We start from the raw sequence: 21,322 nt of genomic DNA, 5'->3' as shown, positions 1-21,322 counted from the left end.
TACAGCATTTATTAATCTTAGTTTATTTTAATTTCAGCATTTACTAGTGCATTATTAAAATCACAAGTTGTTTGTTAATATTAGTTAATGCACTGTAAACTAACATGAACATGAACTGTATTTTAACTAATGTTATAAAGATTAATAAACACTGTAATAAATGTATTGTTCATTGTACTTCCATGCTAAATGACACCATATTGTCAAGTGTTATTGTAAACTTTAGATTTTAATAAAGCATTAGTAAATGTTGAAATTAATATTAACTAAGATTAACAGATGCTGTAGAAGTATTATTCATTCCTAGTTCATGTTAACTAAAGTAGTTGACTAATGTTAACTAATGAAACCTTGTTGACAAGTGTTACCATAAAATTAATAGATGTGGACAAAAATGAGTGCCATTTAACCAGTTACTTACAATATAATATAACATATAATATAATATAATATAATATAATATATATAAACAAATACACACACACACATATATGTGGGGGAAAAAACAAAAAACAAACTCACATTGTAATTCTGTACTCTTATATAATTTGCCAACAACTGTCTCAGTTGTATCTGTTTTGATTCCTACTAAAAGAGTTTCAGAATAAACCTCTGAGACAAAGCTGATACTTAAATAAAACAACAGCAAACTCCATGGGTCTCTTGAGCTATGAAGGAGAAGAGCAATAAAACTTTACTTTAGGCCAACAAAAAACAACTACATGCACTTTTACAAAATGCAATGCTCCTTTTCATCCATCTTTGACCTCTGAAGAAAAAAAAAAAAAAGAAGAGAAACACTCCTATTTGGTTGCCACGGTAACCATAGGATTATTCTGCTAGAATCACTGTTGGGTATAGACTCTGTTCTGCCAGAACAGTTGGAGCACTGATAATATTTGCAAACACCGCTGGGTGAGGAAAAGCTCCCTTTAAGGGTATGGCGCACTCTCTTCTAAATGCTGTAAGACGAGGCAGCGTGCCCTTGATGCAGCCGCAATGAAATATTTACAGCTTCTCTATATTACGCATATTTCTTGTGACAGTTGCGCAGAAGGACAAGATGAATGCCATCGGATTCAACTGACTGACATCTTCAGCGGACCAACAAATAAAGCCTCGTAGTAACACAGCCATGAATGGTTAGGAGAAGAATAGGTTGTACGAGACAGGTGGTTCTGACCAACCCTGACACCATCTCACCAGCGCTGGGGGCTAACAACTGCTCCAACACACACACACACACTAGCGGCGCTCAGTCACAGAGTGAGCCAGTCAGGGCCGAAGTGCAAGACGTGGCACCTGCTGGGTTCTCAGCTGCCCGTTTCCCCAGCCCACCATGCCACCCAAGAGCAAGACAAACCCCAAAGCGGTGCCACTGCGCCATGTATGAACGCTCACGCTGCGGCCGCTCAGCAGCACCCCTGCTCAGCTGAGATATCCCACAGTCCTCTGCTGCAAAGGTAGGCTTCCCTCAAGCCAAGGCAACTGCGAACGTGTATCTAATAGAGAAATATTTGTGGATAAACAATACAGAAGCACATTTTAATCTGAATTTAGTACTGAAACGATTTATCCAAGACTTTGGTAAATAATGGAAGTTTTGTTGTGTTTATGCTTGATAATGATAGAAAGCATGATCTGATGGACAACTCAGATTCAATTAATTTTTTTTTGTTCTGGAGAAAAATCTAGCTATAACTTTTGTTGAAATTCTGTTTGGTTTTTGTTTTGTTTTGTTCAATTTTTTTTTTATTTAGAGTGTGAAAACAGGGTGAAGGAGCATATATAATTGAAATTAGCGTGAACCAAATTTAGTGACTCAAAGTAGGAAATTAACAAAGGTTTGTGGCAAAAATGCCCCATAAATTCAAGTCAAAGGGGCAAAAAAATGCCCCTGCATAATTAAACAACATATTACAGCTGTCATTATTAAAATTAAATGTGAAAATGAATGAATTGTGTCAATTTGCAGAATTGCATTCTGATTCGCTCGCATTGCATCAGATTGCTTTTACATGCTGTTTTGAAAAGCGTTAAGCCTTATAACCAATCAAACGCGTTTCTGCTGAACTTGGGAACGCATTGGCCAATCAGAGGCGCTTGGATTAGTCAGTGCTGAAAACACCAGAGCAAGTTTTTGATTGTGCATGCTTGCAAATTTCCTCATCATAAACAACACAGTGCAGATACAACATAAATGAAAGATTAATTGTGTAGCTTCAGTGATTATAAAGGGAGTTTTTGCATAACTTGTACTAGACTTGGACATGTTTGTCTGTGGAGCCAGAATGTGATGTTCCCCAAACAAAACAAAAACATTTTATATTGTTTTCTGTATCAATAATGATTATTATTACAATATAAAGTGCAATAATCTACAATAATGATTTTTGTCATAATATTGAGCTCTGCGAGCTCCTGTTTTTTACATGTATAATTTAGATACAATTTTAAACAGTCTTTTGTTATTGACAACAGTTTAAAATATTGATTAAAGTGAGTGGGTAAAGTTAAGTTTTTAAGTATTTAAGGTTTTTACAATAATAAGGCGATTATAAAAATTGCCCTCACAAATATAAAAAATGCCTCTGGAAATCAATTCCCATAATGGTAAAGTACATTTTTTTTTGACTCTTTGTTTTTTAAAAGACACAAAATCACAGTCACTTGGACTATCGGAAAAGGAAAAAAGTAGGATAGGATCTTGGCTCTAACCATCACTTCCTGACTGGATGAAAGAAGTCACAAATGCAAGCTTGCATCGAGTGCAATAGTGGAGTGAGGTTTAAGCTGGCTAAATGCAGAAGTTCAACATTTGTCACCAGAGAGTAGTCTGTCGTTTTACCAGATGATCCATGATCCATCAGATTATGATTGTGATTACATTGATAGCATTACAAGATATGTAGAATTTTTTTTGCATGGTTTAATCACAATAAGACCAGCAACGTGCATCAAATAAAAACGTAAAATTTAAATTTCATGCCAACTTTAAACCTCAATTCAAACTGGCAGGAAATGATTGCAGTTTTTTTTTTTTTTTGAAGCAGCGTCCATTCACGTTAAGCCTTTTCACACTAACCCGACCAGACTAAAGCCTTTTTCCTCAATACAGTGATCTAGACAGACAGACACAGATTAAATCCGAAGATTTACTGTACGTACAGAAACAGAGCAGTCGGCACAGTCTAAGCATACAGTCCTCCACTTTTCATGTGCTTCCTGTCACCATAAGGGGAGTTTTGAATGAAGGTATACATACAAATGACAACAAACAAGCCAGCTAGCAAATAAGCTACAAACCTGTCAGCCTTTTGCCACTCAAATGACAGAATCACAAAATACAACACGACTAAAACAAATTACACCTGTTTACAGCTTCAAAACTGACACAAAATCAAAACAGACCTACTCTTTAATACTCAGCAAATGAATAACATTATCATTAGCCCGCTAGTCTACAAACAAACACTTGATAAGAGCAAGTGAAGAGAGCAGCCAAAGCTGCTTCAAAAGAGATTACAGCATAAAAGCTTCTATGACAATCATTCTCACATTCTTTATGATATAATCCTTTTCTTTCCTCTACCCCTTTATAGCGATAAAGGGATTAACAAATGAGGAATTACGCGTTACAGTATTTTAATCTCAAGAGAGAAAAGGTTACAGAGGGCATAGAATAAAACCAAGCACAGGAACGTTTCAATAAAAAACACTGAGTGGTAAAATAGATTTGCTGATGCCCATGAAAGAAGCAGCAATATGGCAGATTAGATTTATTTGTACTACTGCGTTTGATTGGCAGTGTATTTATAGCCATAATAGGAAAAGCTCTTTTAAGGGAAAAACACCTGTGCATGAAATTTCTATGATGAAGTTTAAAAGATCTACAGCAACAAAATGGATAATCTCTAATCACTTTCTCAAGGTAAGATATGGGGATTCTGAAGTGTCTGTTGTAAACCTCTGCAAATTGAGACTGAAGTTGGACATATACAGAGTTCAAAGAGAACAAATCACTCGATATTCTTTTTAAGCACGGCTTTAAAGATCGTGTAAAAAAGAGAAGAGGATAACGCAGTGAATTTCATTTGCGCAGAGTTTAAACATTACTAATGTGTTTATGACAACAAATAACGTCAAGACTGATCCCTTTAAAGTAAAAGCACCTACAGCCATAACAAATTTGTTAGAATATGATTTTTTACTATCACATCTGGTGCATATTGTTTTTAGAAAATAAACCGTCATGCTTGCATCAAACTTTAACAAGAATCTGGAGTCGTTCTAATAATCTTTTATGATTTTACACAGGGTTTTATAGGTAATTTGTTTGCCATAAGTGACAATGAATAAAGCTGTGATGGGGAAAGGGTATTGCTGAACCGACCTCATCTCTGAGATCCTAATGCCCCTGAGCTTTGTGACTAGTTGTCTATTGAGAGTTTAACTTCATAACCCACTTTTCCAGCTACAGCTCTGTTCTTAGCTTTCATCTCAATCTATTCAACTCATGTGCCAATAGAGAAAAATCATTTGAACTGGGTGGATCATTTTTAGCCATCCAGATACAGCCTTTAAATCTACTATCTATCCTTTTACAGACACCCTTAGATAAATGTTTAAACTGAAAACAGATAAGCAGAGTCATTGGGAATTAAAGCATAAGTGGTAACTAATTTTAATCTGCCTGTCAAATGTGAAGTAAAATGTAGAATCGATTTGGTTCAACAGAGTATGAATATTCCTACACAAATAATTTGATTGCAGAAACTGTAATCAAGTAAAACTCACAGAGCATCACTATGCTACAGTATCAGTTTCACTTAATTTAAAAATAAACTTAATAAATCATACATCATAAATAAATGTACTGAATTTAACCAACTTTTCCATATCAATTTGTATCTGTTCATTACACTACAATTTAAATATGAATGTTTGTTTTGCAAGCTTCAAAGTCATATTTTACTGTTTGGATTTGGCTAAATAATAATCATTTTATCAGATCAATAATAAACTGAATTATTCCTAACAAACTAGATAATTACAATATCAGGCTTGCTGCTATACATAAGCACAGCAACAAGATATCGCAAATGAAAACAGAAAAGATTTTTAAACCTTCCCTGGTAGTTAAGAAACCAGATTAACAAATGGACAAAAATAGCTTCATTATAATGACAAGAACATAAAAATAAAGATTTATGGTTAATTACTGTCTAGCACAGCTATAAAAACAAGCTATTAAATCATATATAAATTGTGAGCATATTTAAATGGAAATTTAAATATGAAAGTTATTTGGACAACATTTCAGATTTTTTTTTTTTTAAATGTCATTACATGCTTAAAACATTAGCATTGCACTGTAAGTGTATAGTTTTAAACAGGTTCTGATTATAAACAAATATATTTACATATTTTTGAAGCACTGGAGACACATTTGAAACTATTCACAGCATTAAATATTATCTGCATTTTTTCATGCTTCCACTCCCTTACTGCAAATACACAGGAATCCTGTAAAGAGCACAGGCTGCTCAGTAAAGCACTACTTAAAGTAATCCAAAATTTAGGAATCTAAAAGTAAAATACATCAAGGAAAAGCAATGCTGCTATTAAAGAGATTTTGTAAAACCATAAAACCACCACAAGAGATCTTTCACAAAATGTACAAAATACTGGGACATTTCTGTTCTAAACAGATACTCAATACAGATTTACAAAAACATAGGTTTTTAATAATAATTATCTTATAAATTGTCATTTACTCTCATTCTGATTATTAAAGTTATACATTTTTTTTAATATGAAAACATGATACCTGTGTGCTACTTTATTAGACTGAATTGTTAAAATAATATGTAAAATGTACACTTATTTTTAAGACAGCTGACCATGTTCAGATACCAGCTTAAAAGCATTTTTCATAAAATTCTGATTTGTTTTACAGCTTCATTTGTGAAAATATAAAAACAATGACTCACTAACATACAATCAAACATTAGTTCATAAGATGCAGATCAATATGCCAATTTTGCAAAAAACAACACTAATTTAAAATGTAATAAGTCTATTTTGACTATCTATTTTGTCAAAAGCTACATGTGATTATTTTACATTATAGTACATGCTATATTAAAATGCATTTACATGCCATAAAACTGCCATAATATAACTACTTAAAACAAATAACAAAAACTGCATACAAAGCATGTTTGTTTTTAATTATTTCTGTAAATTGTAAAGCATGTTCAACAAATTGAACATACCATAATAAACATTAAAACTAACTACAAGTATTCACACCTATGTGGGCTAATTTAATCTCCTTAATTTTGTATTTTTATTTTAGCCTCTTCTAACAAAAAACAGCTCATCATAAGAATTAATGTCACTGTGTTTATCTTCTTATAAAGTCTTACAGAAAAAGCATAGCCTACCAGTGTTAAACAACAAAAAAAATTTAATTAAAATATTTTAATTATTAAAGCAACGATTCTATGGTATACAGGCTCCCACACGTAAATGTAATTTTCTTTGAACGTGTTAAATGCTAGTAACATGAAAGCGATTCCGTCGTAATTCATCTTCTTTTTTAACAAGCACGTCATCTGTAACATAATGTCACAATATAGATATATAAATGAAGCATTTAAAATTAAAACAGCTGTTATTAAACACACCCTTTAGCTGCAACAAACACAAGGATTCAGTGAAAAGTCGACAACACCTCATTTCAGTGTCCAGGTTAATACAAATAATCACAACAGCAAAAACTAACACATGTGCTGCTCCACAGAATATCTACGTCACATGCGTACTGAATATTATCACAGCTCAGTACGTACAAACTAAAATGCACTGTACAATGAACACTGAGGTAAACAATAACCGAAATACCCAGAATCACGGACGATATGAACATAGGAGAGTGAGGTACCATATCTAACACACAAAACACATACGCGCCTTGTGTGTGAGGATTATATTCCGACATAAATGCGTCCAGACATCGCACATTTGTAACCTGAGCCGCTCCAGCTCGCTTCAGATTACATCTGTGATTCTAGAAACACTCTAGAACGGCGTGAAACGTTCTAGAATGAGCTGCACACACACGTTCTGCTTGTGCATGCTGCTTTCAGTCATGTTAGGTTGACTCTAGCAGCAGCATGGCCGACTCTTCCAAATCAAAGACTGGCCATCTTGACTGCGCACTTTATGCAACACGCTCCCCGAGTTACAAGCGACCCAGAGCCCAGTATTAATGTGTTTCCCGAAATAACGCTTTTACACCTTTACAGCATGGTTGTTTTTCGATTTATGCGTTGTGTGTGACGCTTTGCCTGACTAGGAAGCACCGTAACACGCGTGCTTTTGATATTATCTGGAAGTCTGTACATGTAATTTTGCATAAGCCCTTAAATCTAAAGATTGTGGGCTGTTCTCTAGCCATTTCTATGCCGCCCTCCCGTGGAACTCAAACGCAGGGCCTATAGGGGAAATCACGTGGGCCACGGAAAGGCCTAAACACGCGCCATGAGGTCATGCACAATGATCTTGCTCTTGTACAAGAAAAAGGGCGTAATGTCAGATTTCAGATATGTGGCGGTTAAAACTTTATTTGCTTATTTACATTCATTACCTGCACGTAAAACACGGTGTGTTTGTAAGCTTTTTGAGGGAAAAATCTCTGCTAGATTATGCAAGGAAACACCCAATATTCTTTTCTACGCCTGATACATTCACAGAGCGCTTTTGCTATTTTTTTTGTGTAACTTAACGTATTTTGAGTCCGGACCACATTGTGCCAGTGTCAACTCGAGCTTATGAACCCTGACAAGATATGCATTGATTGAAAAAAAAAACTGGTCAAATAAAATCCACATGCAAGAAGAAGAAAAACACAGTATTAAAAATAAAGGTTAAGCTTGAGGGACGGATATGCAAAAAATAAGCTACGAATTTTAATTACATTTTTTCCTACACATCACAGCTTCACAAAGACGAAACACTGAACTACTAACTTCCAAATGCAGCAGAGTTTATGCAAAAGCGTATAAATAAAGCAAAATTATTACCTTAGTTTTTTAGGAACAGAGTAGTCGACCTCGATCACTTTCCCATGTAATTCAACTTTCCCTGCGAGCAAGAAACAAAACAAATGATCACAAAATGACATTCCTCTAGACACCCTGAAATGTGCATTTCGGCGTTTTTAATCCTATTTCTAAAACAAACAACCGTGCGTGCAACGTAAATACGTGGGATACAACCACACGTGCAAGTTCATGCTTCTAAATGCACGTCGGCGACGTGGTGAGTTTTATCAGGTCTACATGTAAGGTGTAATATGTTTACCACATTTGCTATTATGCCTGATGATATTATGCGAAATGCTTGATGAGCTGATACGATATGAAGAATGGGCAGCCATGCTTTCCACTCCCACTAACCACATACGAGCAATGAGGAGAGTTTGAAGAATGGGAGGTCAAAGGATAAGACTCTTCTGCCTAAATTTGTCCCGTTTCTTCAAGAAGGTTTGGATGAGTACTTTTCTGTTGCATGCACAACGAGTCGCAAGCGTGAAAGGAGAATATAGAGGTGTTGTGCTGTGCATCTGTTGTGTATGAGTGGCCTGGCGCAGCACAAAAATTGGCATCTCACCTCCGTCCCCCCCAGCTACCTGTTTATTAGCACTTTCCTCCAGACCCCCATCACCCACCTTTAAGACACCTCGTAAAAACATACCTGGACACCATAGGAACACGCATGTGACGCCTTCTTCTCGCTCAGTTCGCTCGCTTCTTTTCAATAAAATCAAGACAAAAAATAACTGAAAAATAATTACGCCTGCCACCCGAGCATCAGACCCATCCGATACATTCCTACGGGCCGACGGCTGAGAAATCACCCCCGTTCAGCACCTCGGCTGGGCGAAACGAGCGTGCATTTTAACAATTCGAGCAGAAATTCAACTTGTATCGCGTATTGGAAGCGGGCGCGAAGTGTGATTGAGGTCGCGGGCGTTCATTCGCGCACGGCTCCGCTCGCGTCAAGAACTGGAGCAGCGTGCGGCTGATGCGGGAGCGTTACTTTTTCTTTTCTTTTCCAACAAAGTCTTCCACCGTGTCAGTCCAACCGAGGCATACATAACCGCGACTTTCCGCGATGTGGAAAACGCACTTACCGGATAGAGTCTCGATGGCTTTAATCGCCCAGTTCTGGTCGGGGAAGTCCACGAAGGCATAGCCGGATTTGAGCAGGACCTGGTCGGTCACGGGAAGCTTCCTCTCGCCGAAGAGCTGCTTCAGGTCCTCCACGGTCACCGAAGGACTCAGATTCCCCACATAGAGTTTGTTCATGGTCTATACGAAAATCTGTACGTCCAGATATATCGGCGTGCAACGGATTGCGCGAAGTAAGGAAAATAAGGAGAAAAGAAAAGAGAAAAAAATAAAATAAATGTGCTGAAAATCAGCAGTCACCCCCCAGATGCAGCCGGACCCCCCTGCTACATATACACAACTCTGTTCCTGCTCAAACTCTTTTACTGGGATTGAAAAAAAAAAGTGTCGTTGCGACGTTACTCTGTTGCCAACAAGCGCCGCCTCTAAATAAAACCGCTCTTAAATATCACAAAATCACTTTTGAGGTGTTTATGGGCTTCAGTTGCTGTCTAGTGTTCAATTTGCCAGCATAATTCAGCGGATAAGCCAAATGATAAGACTCACTGAGGGTTTAGTTCATTTAAATCCAGCTTACAGGAGAGCCTGTTCAAGTCAATATATATATATTCTAATTACAGGTCAAGCAGCTCGTCAGCTTGTGTTAATAAACGCACTTACGCGTATTAAAATCATGTTCAGAAGCAGCTCTTATTTACAATTGTGATTGACAGCTTGATTGGCATATTTAGGGTGTAATGGATTAATGGGCGTTTTCCCCTTTCCCTTCCTTTTTTGCTGTTTTATTGATTTGCACTCTTCGAGCTTGATTCGATATTTAATCTACGATTAATAATTGGGACTGTAAAACTGGACTGCACTGACTCCAAAGAGAATAGCAGCTGCAAAATGGGACTTTCTCTGGGAACGCCCATGTCAATGGAAAAGAAACAGGAATGTGGAGAAACCTTATGGAATTATGATTTAGGAGGAGCATGAACGTTATATATGAATATAATGCATTGAGTCCACTTATGTAGACTGTTTTAAGCCTTTCAAAGATGACTGATATTTGAGGAAAATCTCAAATCATTTTTATACCATGTGTGTGTGTGTATATACATACATTTATTATCCCAACCATAATTAATATTGAATACATAGACGATTTAATTAATTGCAATTGTATGCTAAAAAGGTTTTTCACCCCTACACTCTTGAAAATAAAGGTTCTTTATTGGCATCGATGGTTCCCTTAAGAACCTTGAACATTCATGGAACCTTTCAAGTGCAGAAAAGGTTCTTTATAGTCGAAAAACGTTCTTTGGATTTTTAAAATGTTTTTCAAAATGGTTCTATTAAGAACTGTTCACTGAAAGGTTCTTTGGGGAACCAAAAATGGTTCTTCTATGGCGTCACTGCAAAAAAAAAACACTCTTTTGGAATCTTTATTTTTAAGAGTGTATAATTCTGCTGATTTCTATATTTAAAATGACTATACATCAGTACAGGATTGCTGTGTGTTGCAGTATACTGGGGTATTCTCCTGCGTCTCCAACATTATTTATCAGAGCTCCAAATCAGACCCTACAACATTATAGGTCTTCAAACACAGCAGTGCAGAGTAGCACAGAATGTTACTTTTACTCATAGCACAAACCATGACTAAATTGGGCCCAGTTACTGTCCGTCTACGATTCTTAAAAACACCTTAAATGTGTTGCTTCAGAAAGTCAATTAAAATCCTGCCAAAACCAGGTACAGTAGAAGTAGGGAATCCCAGATTGGTCAGCTAAAGCAGACACCCACACCATGTCCAAATTAATGCTAAATCCCTCAGTACTTTAAACTACATTTTTTACACATACTGGAGAAGTATTTCAGATGATCCTATTATTAACAATATATTCTCTGAGGTAACGAGACTTAAATTGGAACAGAGCTCAAACAATGGTGTTCCAGCGTTCCTATTCAATAAACCTATTAATTTTCACTGCAAAGCAAATGTCTTGAGAAAGTGTGTATGCATTGCATAAATACACGGTCCATCATTTTGAACTCTAAGACAAGGATTTCACGTTTTGAGTGATTCAGGCACAATCAGGTGGGAGGTATAAAGCAGTTTATTGCAAGACCACTGCTAAGCTTAAAACGCATAAAAACATAATGGGGTTTGAGCAGGACACTTTATCATATAAAATAAACGCAAGTTCAGCATCAGATCAGACAGAAAAAATTAAAAAAAAAAAAAAATGAACAGTGCAAAAATATTAATATTCAAACTACTGAAACATCCAGACCGGTCAAAGACACATGAAACCTTTAGGCAAGAAATCAATGGGATTGAGTTTAAAGTACATCCAAACTCATGCCACCAGAAATAAACATCTACGTCATCAACAATGTCACTGTCATCAACATCATCTTCAGGGAGGGCGAAAGGGAGGGGAACTTCACTTCAGTAATGACCTGTAAAAACAAATAAATTTGTCACATATCACAAAAGCTTTTGTAGTGTGTTGAAATTAAGCACTCTTGAAACAAAGCCAGGGAGACAATACAACTGACTTTGACTGAAGTTTACTGTGGTTGTGTTTGTGCAGTACTTACGAGGGGAGTAGGAGCGAGAGCGTGATCTTGACCTGTACGGTCCTCGGCCGTAGTAGGGAGAGGGGGATCTTCTCCTGTGAACACAAAGCTGAGATTTAATGGAAACGGCAGCATCTACAGATTACAACAAAGCAGTAACATTCAAAACTGTAGCATAGCAAGCCATTTAAAAAGTTAAGTCATATAGCATGCATCTTGCTGTATGCAGTCTGTAGGACCAGGGCTCAACAATAAGGATGAACTGATGTCCCGGGGCGAGTGTGTGTGTGTGTTTCAGGCCAGTTGAGTCAGCTGTCACTTGCTCTATTTGACCAGTGGTGCTCATCAACTTTACACCTTACTTTCGTTGTTCTCATACATATTGTTTGTATGCCATACAAGCTTTAATTTTAGTTTTCCTAAAATCTACTGAATTTCTGCTTATGTAAATGTTATGATGGTATTTTTATTTAGCTTTGTAACAGGTCAGCATGGTCAAATTGCAAAAAATGGTGTAAGCATTGTAAGCATTCACTAATTATAAACTTAAAACAAACACATTTTATTATTTACTTGCAAAAGATGTTTATGAATTTATAGCATAGCCTCCAGAAATTACTGCCAAATAAAAAAAAAAACAAAAAAAAAAAAACTTGATGTCATAACATTTTTGTAAAGAAAGAATTTTCTTAGTATCTTATGCTCACTAAGGCTTGATCAAAAATAGTTAAAAACAATAATAGTCATAATATTACAATTAAATTAAAAATGTAAACTAAATTAAAAGCCATTACTCCAGTCTTCACTGTCACATGATCCTTCAGAAATGTATTATACTTGACATGATTTGGTGATAAAGAAACATTTTTTTTTATTATTAGGATTTTTTAAACATTTAAAATAAATAAACATTTGAAATATCTTTTAATACATTTTAAAGCCATTACCCCAGTTTTGTCAAATGATCCTTTAGAAATCATTATACATGACATGATGATTTGGTGATAAAGAAACATTCCTTATTATTAGGATTTTTTTTATAATATTTACATTAAAAATGTAAAAACAAATAGATAATTTCAATACATTTTACTCCAGTCTTCAGTATCACAGGATCCTTCAGAAATCAATATACATACGATTTGGTGTTTTTTAAAAAAAAAAAAAAAAAAAAAAAAAAAAAAAACACATTTTTAAGAAATTTTTTTTTTTTTTTTTTTTTATTTAAAATTAAATAAATAAATTAATTAAAATAACTATTTTAATACATTTTAAAGCCATTACTCCAGTCTTAGCATCACATTCACTGTACAAATGATGATTTGGTACTAAAGAAACATTTCTTCTTAGATTTAAAAAAAAAAAAATAGTTACATTTAAAATAAAATAAAAATAAACATTTAAAATGACCACATTTTTAAGCCATTACTACAGTCTTCTTTGTCACATGATCCTTTAGAAATCATTATACATGATATAATGTGGTACTATTAAAAAAAAAAAAAAAAAAAAAAAAAAAAAAAAAAAAAAAAAACATCTCTTTAATATTAGGATTTTTTGAATAATATTTAAATTTAAAATAAAAAAAAAACATTTAAAATAACTTTTAATCCATTTTAAAGCCATTACTCCAGTCTATAGTGAAATCATACATATAATTTTGTTAAAAAATATATTATTTTGCAATAATATTTAAAAAAAAAAAATTAAAATACCCATTTTAATACATTTTAAAGACATTACTCCAGTTTTCAGCGTCACATGACGCTTTAAATATTATTGTACATGATATGATGATTTGGTGCTAAAGAAACATTTCTTATTAGATTTTTCTTTAATAATATTTCAAAAAATAAATAAATAAATAAGGAAAGAATAAAATTTCAAATGACCACATTGAAGCCATTACTCCCAGTCACTGTTACATGATCCTTTACAAATCATTACATATGATATGATCATTTGGTGCTCAAAAAAACATTTATCAACTTTTTATAATTTATATAAAAAAGAATTATAATTTTTTTTTTTTTTTTTTTTTTTTTTAAATGAATAACTTTATTTTAATACATTAAAGCCATTACTCCAGTCTTCAGTGTCACATGATCCTTAAAAAAATCATTATATATGAAATGATTTGGTGCTCAAGAAACATTTCTCATTATTAGCAATTTTTAATAATATTTTTGTGAAAAAAGTGATCTTTAATTCAGAATTCTTTAACAAATAGAACGTTTAAAATAACAGCATTTATTAAAAATAGAATTGTTTTATAACATTATACATGTCTTTAATGTCACTTCTGATCATTTTAAAACATCCTTTATGAATAAAAGTATGTACATACGTCTTAACTTAAAACTTCTTCAATGTAATCAGCTGGTTAGGCACAAATCTAAATCTACCGGCCCATCAGAGAGGAATCCTTATTGTTGAGCCATGTAGGATGATGGGACGTCACTACAAACACATACAGACTGCTGAACAGTAGAGGATCACCTGTATGACCTGCTGTTGTAGTAGTCTCGGTCATCATAGCGATCGTATCCACGCTCATAGCCTCGTTCGTAGTAATCACGCCGACGGCTTACACTCGGGCCTCCGCCACTGCACAAAAGAAAAATGATCACCAATCAAGAATATTCGACATCAGCTAATATTCACAGTTATCAGTGTTTATCATCTGGAGCATTCAGATTAGTTATTTCAGTGTTGTTAAACAAACTGCAAGGAATCAGACTCACTATGTTGGTCTGCCCATATATATTCCTGGAGTAGGTGTGTGTGGCCTCTTGGTAATTGAGTAGTCGACTCTGATTCTGCGGCCGTCCAGCTCCATTCCATTCGCACGCTCTTTAGCCTAAAACCAAAACAGACCAGAATAACCCATACTGAACACACAACAATATAGTTCCTGCTTAAGGCTATTAATCCCAGGTATTTATCTATTGCTGGCCATAAAATAGCTGTGAGAACAGTACATTCTGTACTGTACTTCCTTGTATATAAAAAACAAAACAAAAAAAAAAACAAAAACACAGCAACGTTGCCACTGACAGCGTTTTAAATTATGCAGCATACCACAATCAATATACAGAAATGTACAATTGACTATTTAAAGGAATAGTTCACCCAAAAATGAAAATCTGCTTAACATTTACCTATCTTAAAGCCATCCAAGATGTAGAGAAGTTCATCAGAACAGATTTGGATAAATTTAGAATTACTTGTTCACCAATGAATCCTCTGTAGTGAATGGGTGCCGTCAGAACGAAAGTTCAAACTGACTTTTTTAATGGAGAAAGCACTATTATAGATAGAGGACTTGTATTTTTGGGTGAAATATTCCTTTAACATTCTAAATCAAGCATTTGGAGAGAAAAAAAAAAAAAAAAAAAAAAGTACTAATTAGAGATCTCAGAAAAGGCAGAACATACTCATTTCTTGTATGAACAAAAACAGCTTTATGGAAATCCATACAAATGACAGCTGCAGTTTATTAACCGATCAGATTTTGCAGCTAAATTACATGTTATCATTCAGCTGGAAAATTCACCTCTTTTGAATCTTCTCTGTTCTCAAAGTAGACAAAAGCGAAACCCCTAGAGCGCCGAGACTGCTGGTCGTACACAATGCAGACATCACTCAGAGGGCCAAACTTGGAGAAGACCTCCCTCAGGTCTCTCTCTGTGGTGTACAGGCTCAGGCCGAATACTCCCAGGCAGCTGTTTGGGTCTGGGTTTGCCTAAAGGTGAGAAAACCAGATTACAATACAGCACTATAAAAAAAAATTTAAAAAAAGGTATACAAATGACTCATTGTCTCACCCGGTCTCCAACGTGACGTCTGCGGTTGGACATAGGAGAATGACTATGACTGCGGCGGCGGCGGTATTCGCTGCTGTATGAGCGGCTGCGTGAACGTCTCCGGCGAGAATGAGAGCGCGAGCGGGAACGACTGTAGTGCCGGCGAGAACTCCGATGGGAGCGAGACCTGCAGAAGGATGGAGTAAAATGAAAAAGAACCACGTTAAACGCAACAGACGTGGAGTCGATCAAGTTACCAACTGATAAGTCCTGTCTTAAACTTCTTAGACAGACAAGAACCTCCGGGTTCAATTTCATTATATATCAAGTTGCTACCAACTCATGTCAAATGATCAACTGCAGAGTGCTTAAAATCGTAGTCCTGGGTGGGGGAACGTTTTTTTTAAATCTGGCCCAAACATCGTTTCTACTTTTAACCGGAAAGCAGCAGGTGTGACTTCCACTCTGCCGACTCGATGTACTGTGAATTCCACTAGTAGCTGAGCCACGAGGACATTTCAACAGTTTCAAATGACATGCAATTTTGGACTTAATCGAAAGCAACACAACTGTATCCCTGTCATAAAAACAAACAAACAGCATTATTTATTTTATTTCATTTATGTTTTAAAGCCATATCAGCAACAATGGCTATATTCATGGCAACATTAACAGTATCATTTCAAATCATTATTGAAACATTTTATTAAGAAGCAATCACTATATAAAACAAATAAATAACAATAATGTTACTGATAAAAATCATGTAGAATCTTTTGGTGCTGTCAAACAAAGTCAAAATAAGTTTATATAATGTGTGTGTACTTTGTATATTTATTATATATAGATACCCAAACATGCATGTATATATTTAAGAAAAATGTTTATATTCAATGTATTTTTATACAATTTAAATTATATGAATAAATATATCAATACATGTAAATATTTTCAAAATATACTGCATGTGTGTATACATATACATATACATATATATATATATATATATATATATATATATATACATATACATATACACATATATATATACATATATATACATATATATACATACACACACACACACACACACACATATACACATAACATAAAAACTTATTTTGCATGCAATTAATCTTGAGTAATCATTTGACAGCACTACTTTTAATTTAATCAATGATAAACACTCTAAAAATCACTTTCAAATAGTTTTATCCCCCTAAATAATTGCAGTCAAAATTAAGTCATGTTTTAATTAAAGCAAGTACGGATATCTGCCAATGAGCTCATAAAAATAAACTAAAGTGGTCATACACCTTTGACATTCATTCTTGTTTTTAAGCATAAACTCACTTAATTTAATTGAATTTTTCAAGACTTAATTTTACATTTCCAAGTAGATGATTTGACATCCCAATCATGTCTTTTCATTAAGGAGGTTTGAGATATTTGTCTTAGAACACAAAAACACTTAAGAAAATGTGTGACCCTGGACCGCAAAACCAGTCTTAAGTAACACAAGTATATTTATAGCAATAGCCAACAATACAATGTAGGGGTCAAAATGATCGAGTTTTCTTTTATGTCAAAAATCATTAGGATATTAAGTAAAGATCATGTTCCATGATGATATTTTGTAAATTCCCTGCCGAAAATATCTCAAAACTTAATTTTTGAATAGTAATATGAACTTCATTTGGACATCTTTACAGGCGATTTTCTCAATATTTCGATTTTATTGCACCCTCAGATTCCAGATTTTCAAATAGTTGTATCTTGACCAAATATTGTCCTATCCTAACAAACCATACAGGGTCACATATTTATTTTTTTTTGCAATGCATGCAATATTTAATGGCTTAAAATTATGCATTTTAAATGTTTTGCTCTGACGAAATAGTCCACTATGCTATACAATACTTTATGCTTTTTGGCATGCTTTTTTTGTAGATCACTTTGAGCTGCATTCCTTGTATGGATGGTGCTATAAAAAAAAAAATATTATTATTTTTTAAGCAAGAATAAAAATTAGGACCCTTGCTTGCCCATGTAGGTTGTTTGACCTCAAAAAGACTAGAAATACTCACCTAGTCTTGGACCTGGAGCGAGAACGGGACTTGGAGCGAGTGTGGTGGGACCCCTCTTTCGACTGAGCAGGTGAGCGCTCCGGCGAGCGACTGGCTGACTTAGCAGATCCTCTAGGACTTGGGCTCCTAGAGGTGGAACGGGACTCCTAAACCAACCACATCCAAATCACGTTAGCGCCAGACAACGTGGTCAGACTGAGAATGTTTAACTAATTATTGTGTGCATATAAATGGGTTTGAGACCATTCTAGTCTAGGATAATATGCAGTGATGATGGCCTGTTCCCTGCAGGTACATGAACTAGTGTTAATAGTGTACATTTACTTTGAAGCACTTACAACATAGGAATTTGCAGTTGTTTGACATGTAATGCATCAGAAAATTTATAAAAATAACTAGCTGTAAATCTGTCATGCTACAGGACAATAATAACTATTGCAATACAAATGGACAACAGAAGATTTATGCATGCACGCATGGGACAAACATACTAAGAGTTACTTAGCGCTGCGATCTTATCCCAGATAACTTCTGATCTTAACTTCATAACACATCTTTTCTTCTTTCTTCAGTTTCAATTTCATTTCTGACTTCATTCCTCTTCCCCCATTTCTCTCACTGCCCATAAATGCTATATGGGAACTTCTTTTGCTCCGAAAATTAGCATGCACTGAAAATTCAGCTTCAAATTATTCGCATTAACAACTTGACATTTGACTTCGTCCAGATTTCTCTTCTTCCAACCTTAACCTTAACAAAAAAGAAAAGGATGAAGAATGTATAAACACTGGACATCACAACCAATAATCCTATTGTTTTATTAGTGTGGGAAAAACAGCATAGATGAACCAACAGAAATGAAAAGTGAGATTTAATATCCATCATGAAGAACAATTAGATACTTTCAGGTGCATCCTGAGCCTTATGCATGCAAAAGCAGTTATTCCAATTACAAACTAACACTTGTTTACATTTATTTCAATATTATAAGTTGAAGAAAGATCCTGATATGTCAACACATATCAAGTCTATGAAGTTATTGTACTAATAAAACACCAACTCCGTTATAATACTAAAAGTGCACTTATTCCGAAACTAGTTTGCAATTTGTTTATACATGACTAGCTTTAAGGCTCAGGATGACCTTCTCTCACGTATTAGCAGTATTACTCATTACTCATACAGGTTATATCTTTTTAATAAAACATGCAAGAAGAAAGCAACACTTAGTAAAGACAGTAAAACAGTTTGCTTACTAGTGAAAAAGCAGAAATTGATAAGCAGATAAAAGGTCTGTCTGATCTGAAGCACGTTGTCTGCTAGCACTGAAGTTAGCTAACTTGACACTTGGATTTCGACACCAAAATCTATATTGCACGTACTTACATCATTTTATGAAGTGTTTAGAGATGTTAAAAATAAAGGCATCGAGTTTTTGCACATTAATAATCAGGTTTCACAAAATGAATGAAGCCTGTCTGACTCACTCCTGCTGGCTAGCATACAATATGGAGGCCATTTCTAGAAGAAACATGGAAGGGCGCGTGCAAAGAAAAGAAAACAGTAAAAAATATTACATACCCGCTCCACGAATTCCTTCTCGGCGTCACTCATTGTTGTTTAGTATGTACTACGGTGCAACTGTAACACTGTGAGAGAAATTATAGGTAATGAAACACAAACAGAGCGGCCAAACGCTCGTACAGATCGAACGTCTGTTAATGAACGCCTTTCTCGGTCGTAGAGGCTTTATTTGGAAACAGCGTTTCCACTCCCACTTTCATTTGACCGAGCAACAGCCGCAAGGGGGCGTCGAAATACTACACACAGATAAAAGCTTCTTGTTAAGCCTGTACAGTATTTATATGTTTATAATAATCATATGTTTTACACAAACAGACTTTTATTCAGTTAGGTTTAACGAGAGCAAAGGTTAAAAACTGAATCGATCCGATTGGCATCAAATGCGGAGTGGCTGTTCTTTCTATGGAAAGAATCTTTACTACTCAGTAAGCAAGGAGCTGATTGGTCGATGAACAATGAAGGTTATCTGTGCAAGACTTCGATTGGACGGCGTTTATAGCGTTTTTTTCCCACGTTCACTACACTGGAAAATATATGAATGGGGCACTGCTGCATGGTAACGAGTTGAATTGTATTTCCCGCGTTTTTTCACTTGACTTTGTTTGTATGCACAAAATCTTTTTTTTTTTTTCTTGTGTTTAAGAGTTATACATACAAATTACCATTTTTCTGCTTTAGTAGTCCTGCTGTTGATAACGCATGTATTTTTTTTTTACATTTAAATCTTTTAAAAAAACAGTGGCGAAATAGATCTGGATATTACTAACACAGAAACGAAGTATTACATTTTTTGTTGTTATTATTATTGTATATAACTATATTCACATACACAAATAGTACCAGTTGAACAGTAAGATTTTTTTTTTTTAAAGAAATCTTTTCTGCTTACCAAAGCCTGCATTTATTTGATCCAAAGTACAGCAAAACCAGTTTCAATTTCAATTCTGAAATATTTTTACTATTTAAAATAATATGAATTTTTAGCATCAATACTCCAGCCTGCAGTGTCACTTTTTCCTTCAGAAATCATTCTAATATTCTGATTTGCCGCCCAGAAATAATTATTAGTAGTAGTATTATGTTGAATTGTTAGGTTTCTTTGATGAATAGAAAGTTCAGAAGAACAGCATTTATCTGAAATATCTTTTGTAACGTTATAACTGTCTTTATCACCACTTTTGATTAATTTAAAGCATCCTTGCTAAATAAAATTTCTTTCATTTCTATAATTTCTACCATCTATTTCAATGGTATAGTGTATAATGTTACAAAAGCTTTTATTTCAGATAAATGCTGATCTTTGGATCTTTTTATTCATCAAAGAAACCTGAAAAAAATATTCTCAACTGTTTTTTAAAAAACTAAATATGATGATGATGATGATGATGATGATAATGTTTATTGAACAGCAAATCAGCATAATTAGAATGGTTTCAGAAGGATCATGTGACACTGAAGACTGGAGTAATGATGCTGAAAATGTAGCTTTGATCACAAGAATAAATGACATTTTACAGTATATTCAAATAGAAAGCAGTTATTTCAACAATATTTCTGCTTTTGCTGTATTTTGGATCAAATAAATGCAGGCTTGGTGAGCAGAAGAAACTTCTTTAAAAACATAAACTGCTCAAAACTTTTCACTGGTAGTGTATTTTTTATGCTTTCATATAAATTATTATTTTTAAATAACATAAATTAAAGTGGAAATTCTAGAATATTCCATGTAAGCACATTTGACAAGGAAAAGTCGACACGCACTTATATATTAATAATAAAATAATGCAGTGAGAATAAGAATATTGCACGATGCTTTCTTTTCAGCAATATTTTAGTCACTTTTTTAGTTTAGACCGGTTGCTGCTTAAAGTCCTCTGTTTCATGTCAGATAACTAGAAAGTCATACCTCAGAGTTTCCAGTAGATGGCGCTTAAGACACAAAATTGCGTTTTTGTTTAATTCATTTAAATGAGCCACTGCCATCTCTTTAACATTATGAATATTGTAATTTAAACGCCTTCTAAAGACTTTTTTATACGAAAATATCCAATAACACAATAAACAAATATGCACATGT

At 34.5% G+C, this 21,322-nt stretch overlaps 2 protein-coding genes across 9 annotated transcripts in view; both read right to left on the bottom strand.

The window, feature by feature from the left end:
- Positions 1–9,764, bottom strand: part of igf2bp2a (insulin-like growth factor 2 mRNA binding protein 2a) — a 74,710-nt gene extending 64,946 nt beyond the window's left edge. The window contains exons 1-2 of one of the 5 annotated variants that reach the window (XR_007828510.1): positions 9,203–9,764; positions 8,091–8,151 (exon numbers count right to left, since the gene is read on the bottom strand). Coding sequence is in view for 2 of the 5 variants with exons in the window: in XM_051119989.1 (XP_050975946.1) it covers positions 8,091–8,151; positions 9,203–9,377 (236 nt within the window). In the remaining 3 variants the exon portion in view is untranslated. Of the gene's footprint in view, positions 1–8,090; positions 8,152–8,370; positions 8,674–9,202 lie in introns of those variants that run through there. The other 4 variants (XR_007828509.1, XR_007828511.1, XM_051119989.1 and 1 more) reach the window with 4 other exon arrangements.
- Positions 9,765–11,286: 1,522 nt separating this feature from the next.
- On the bottom strand, positions 11,287–19,436 carry tra2b (transformer 2 beta homolog). 4 transcript variants are annotated; one of them, XM_051119679.1, is made up of 9 exons: positions 19,243–19,436; positions 18,153–18,411; positions 17,662–17,807; positions 15,596–15,761; positions 15,325–15,513; positions 14,513–14,628; positions 14,268–14,375; positions 11,790–11,863; positions 11,287–11,648 (listed from the first exon to the last, which is right to left on the bottom strand). In XM_051119679.1, exons 4-9 carry the CDS (start codon positions 15,626–15,628, stop codon positions 11,638–11,640), a joined length of 531 nt encoding a protein of 176 aa, XP_050975636.1. In that variant the 5' UTR covers positions 15,629–15,761; positions 17,662–17,807; positions 18,153–18,411; positions 19,243–19,436; the 3' UTR covers positions 11,287–11,637. The 4 variants fall into 4 exon arrangements, with proteins under 4 accessions (XP_050975636.1, XP_050975635.1, XP_050975633.1 ...); XM_051119678.1 differs by having other exon boundaries at positions 17,662–18,411; XM_051119676.1 differs by lacking the exon at positions 18,153–18,411.
- Between the last annotated feature and the right edge of the window lie 1,886 nt (positions 19,437–21,322).

The sequence above is a fragment of the Labeo rohita genome, chromosome 9 (genome assembly GCF_022985175.1).
Source record: "Labeo rohita strain BAU-BD-2019 chromosome 9, IGBB_LRoh.1.0, whole genome shotgun sequence".
NCBI lineage: Eukaryota > Metazoa > Chordata > Actinopteri > Cypriniformes > Cyprinidae > Labeo > Labeo rohita.
The sequence above is the reverse complement of the archived record's forward strand: the minus strand, read 5'-3'. Positions and strand labels throughout refer to the sequence as shown.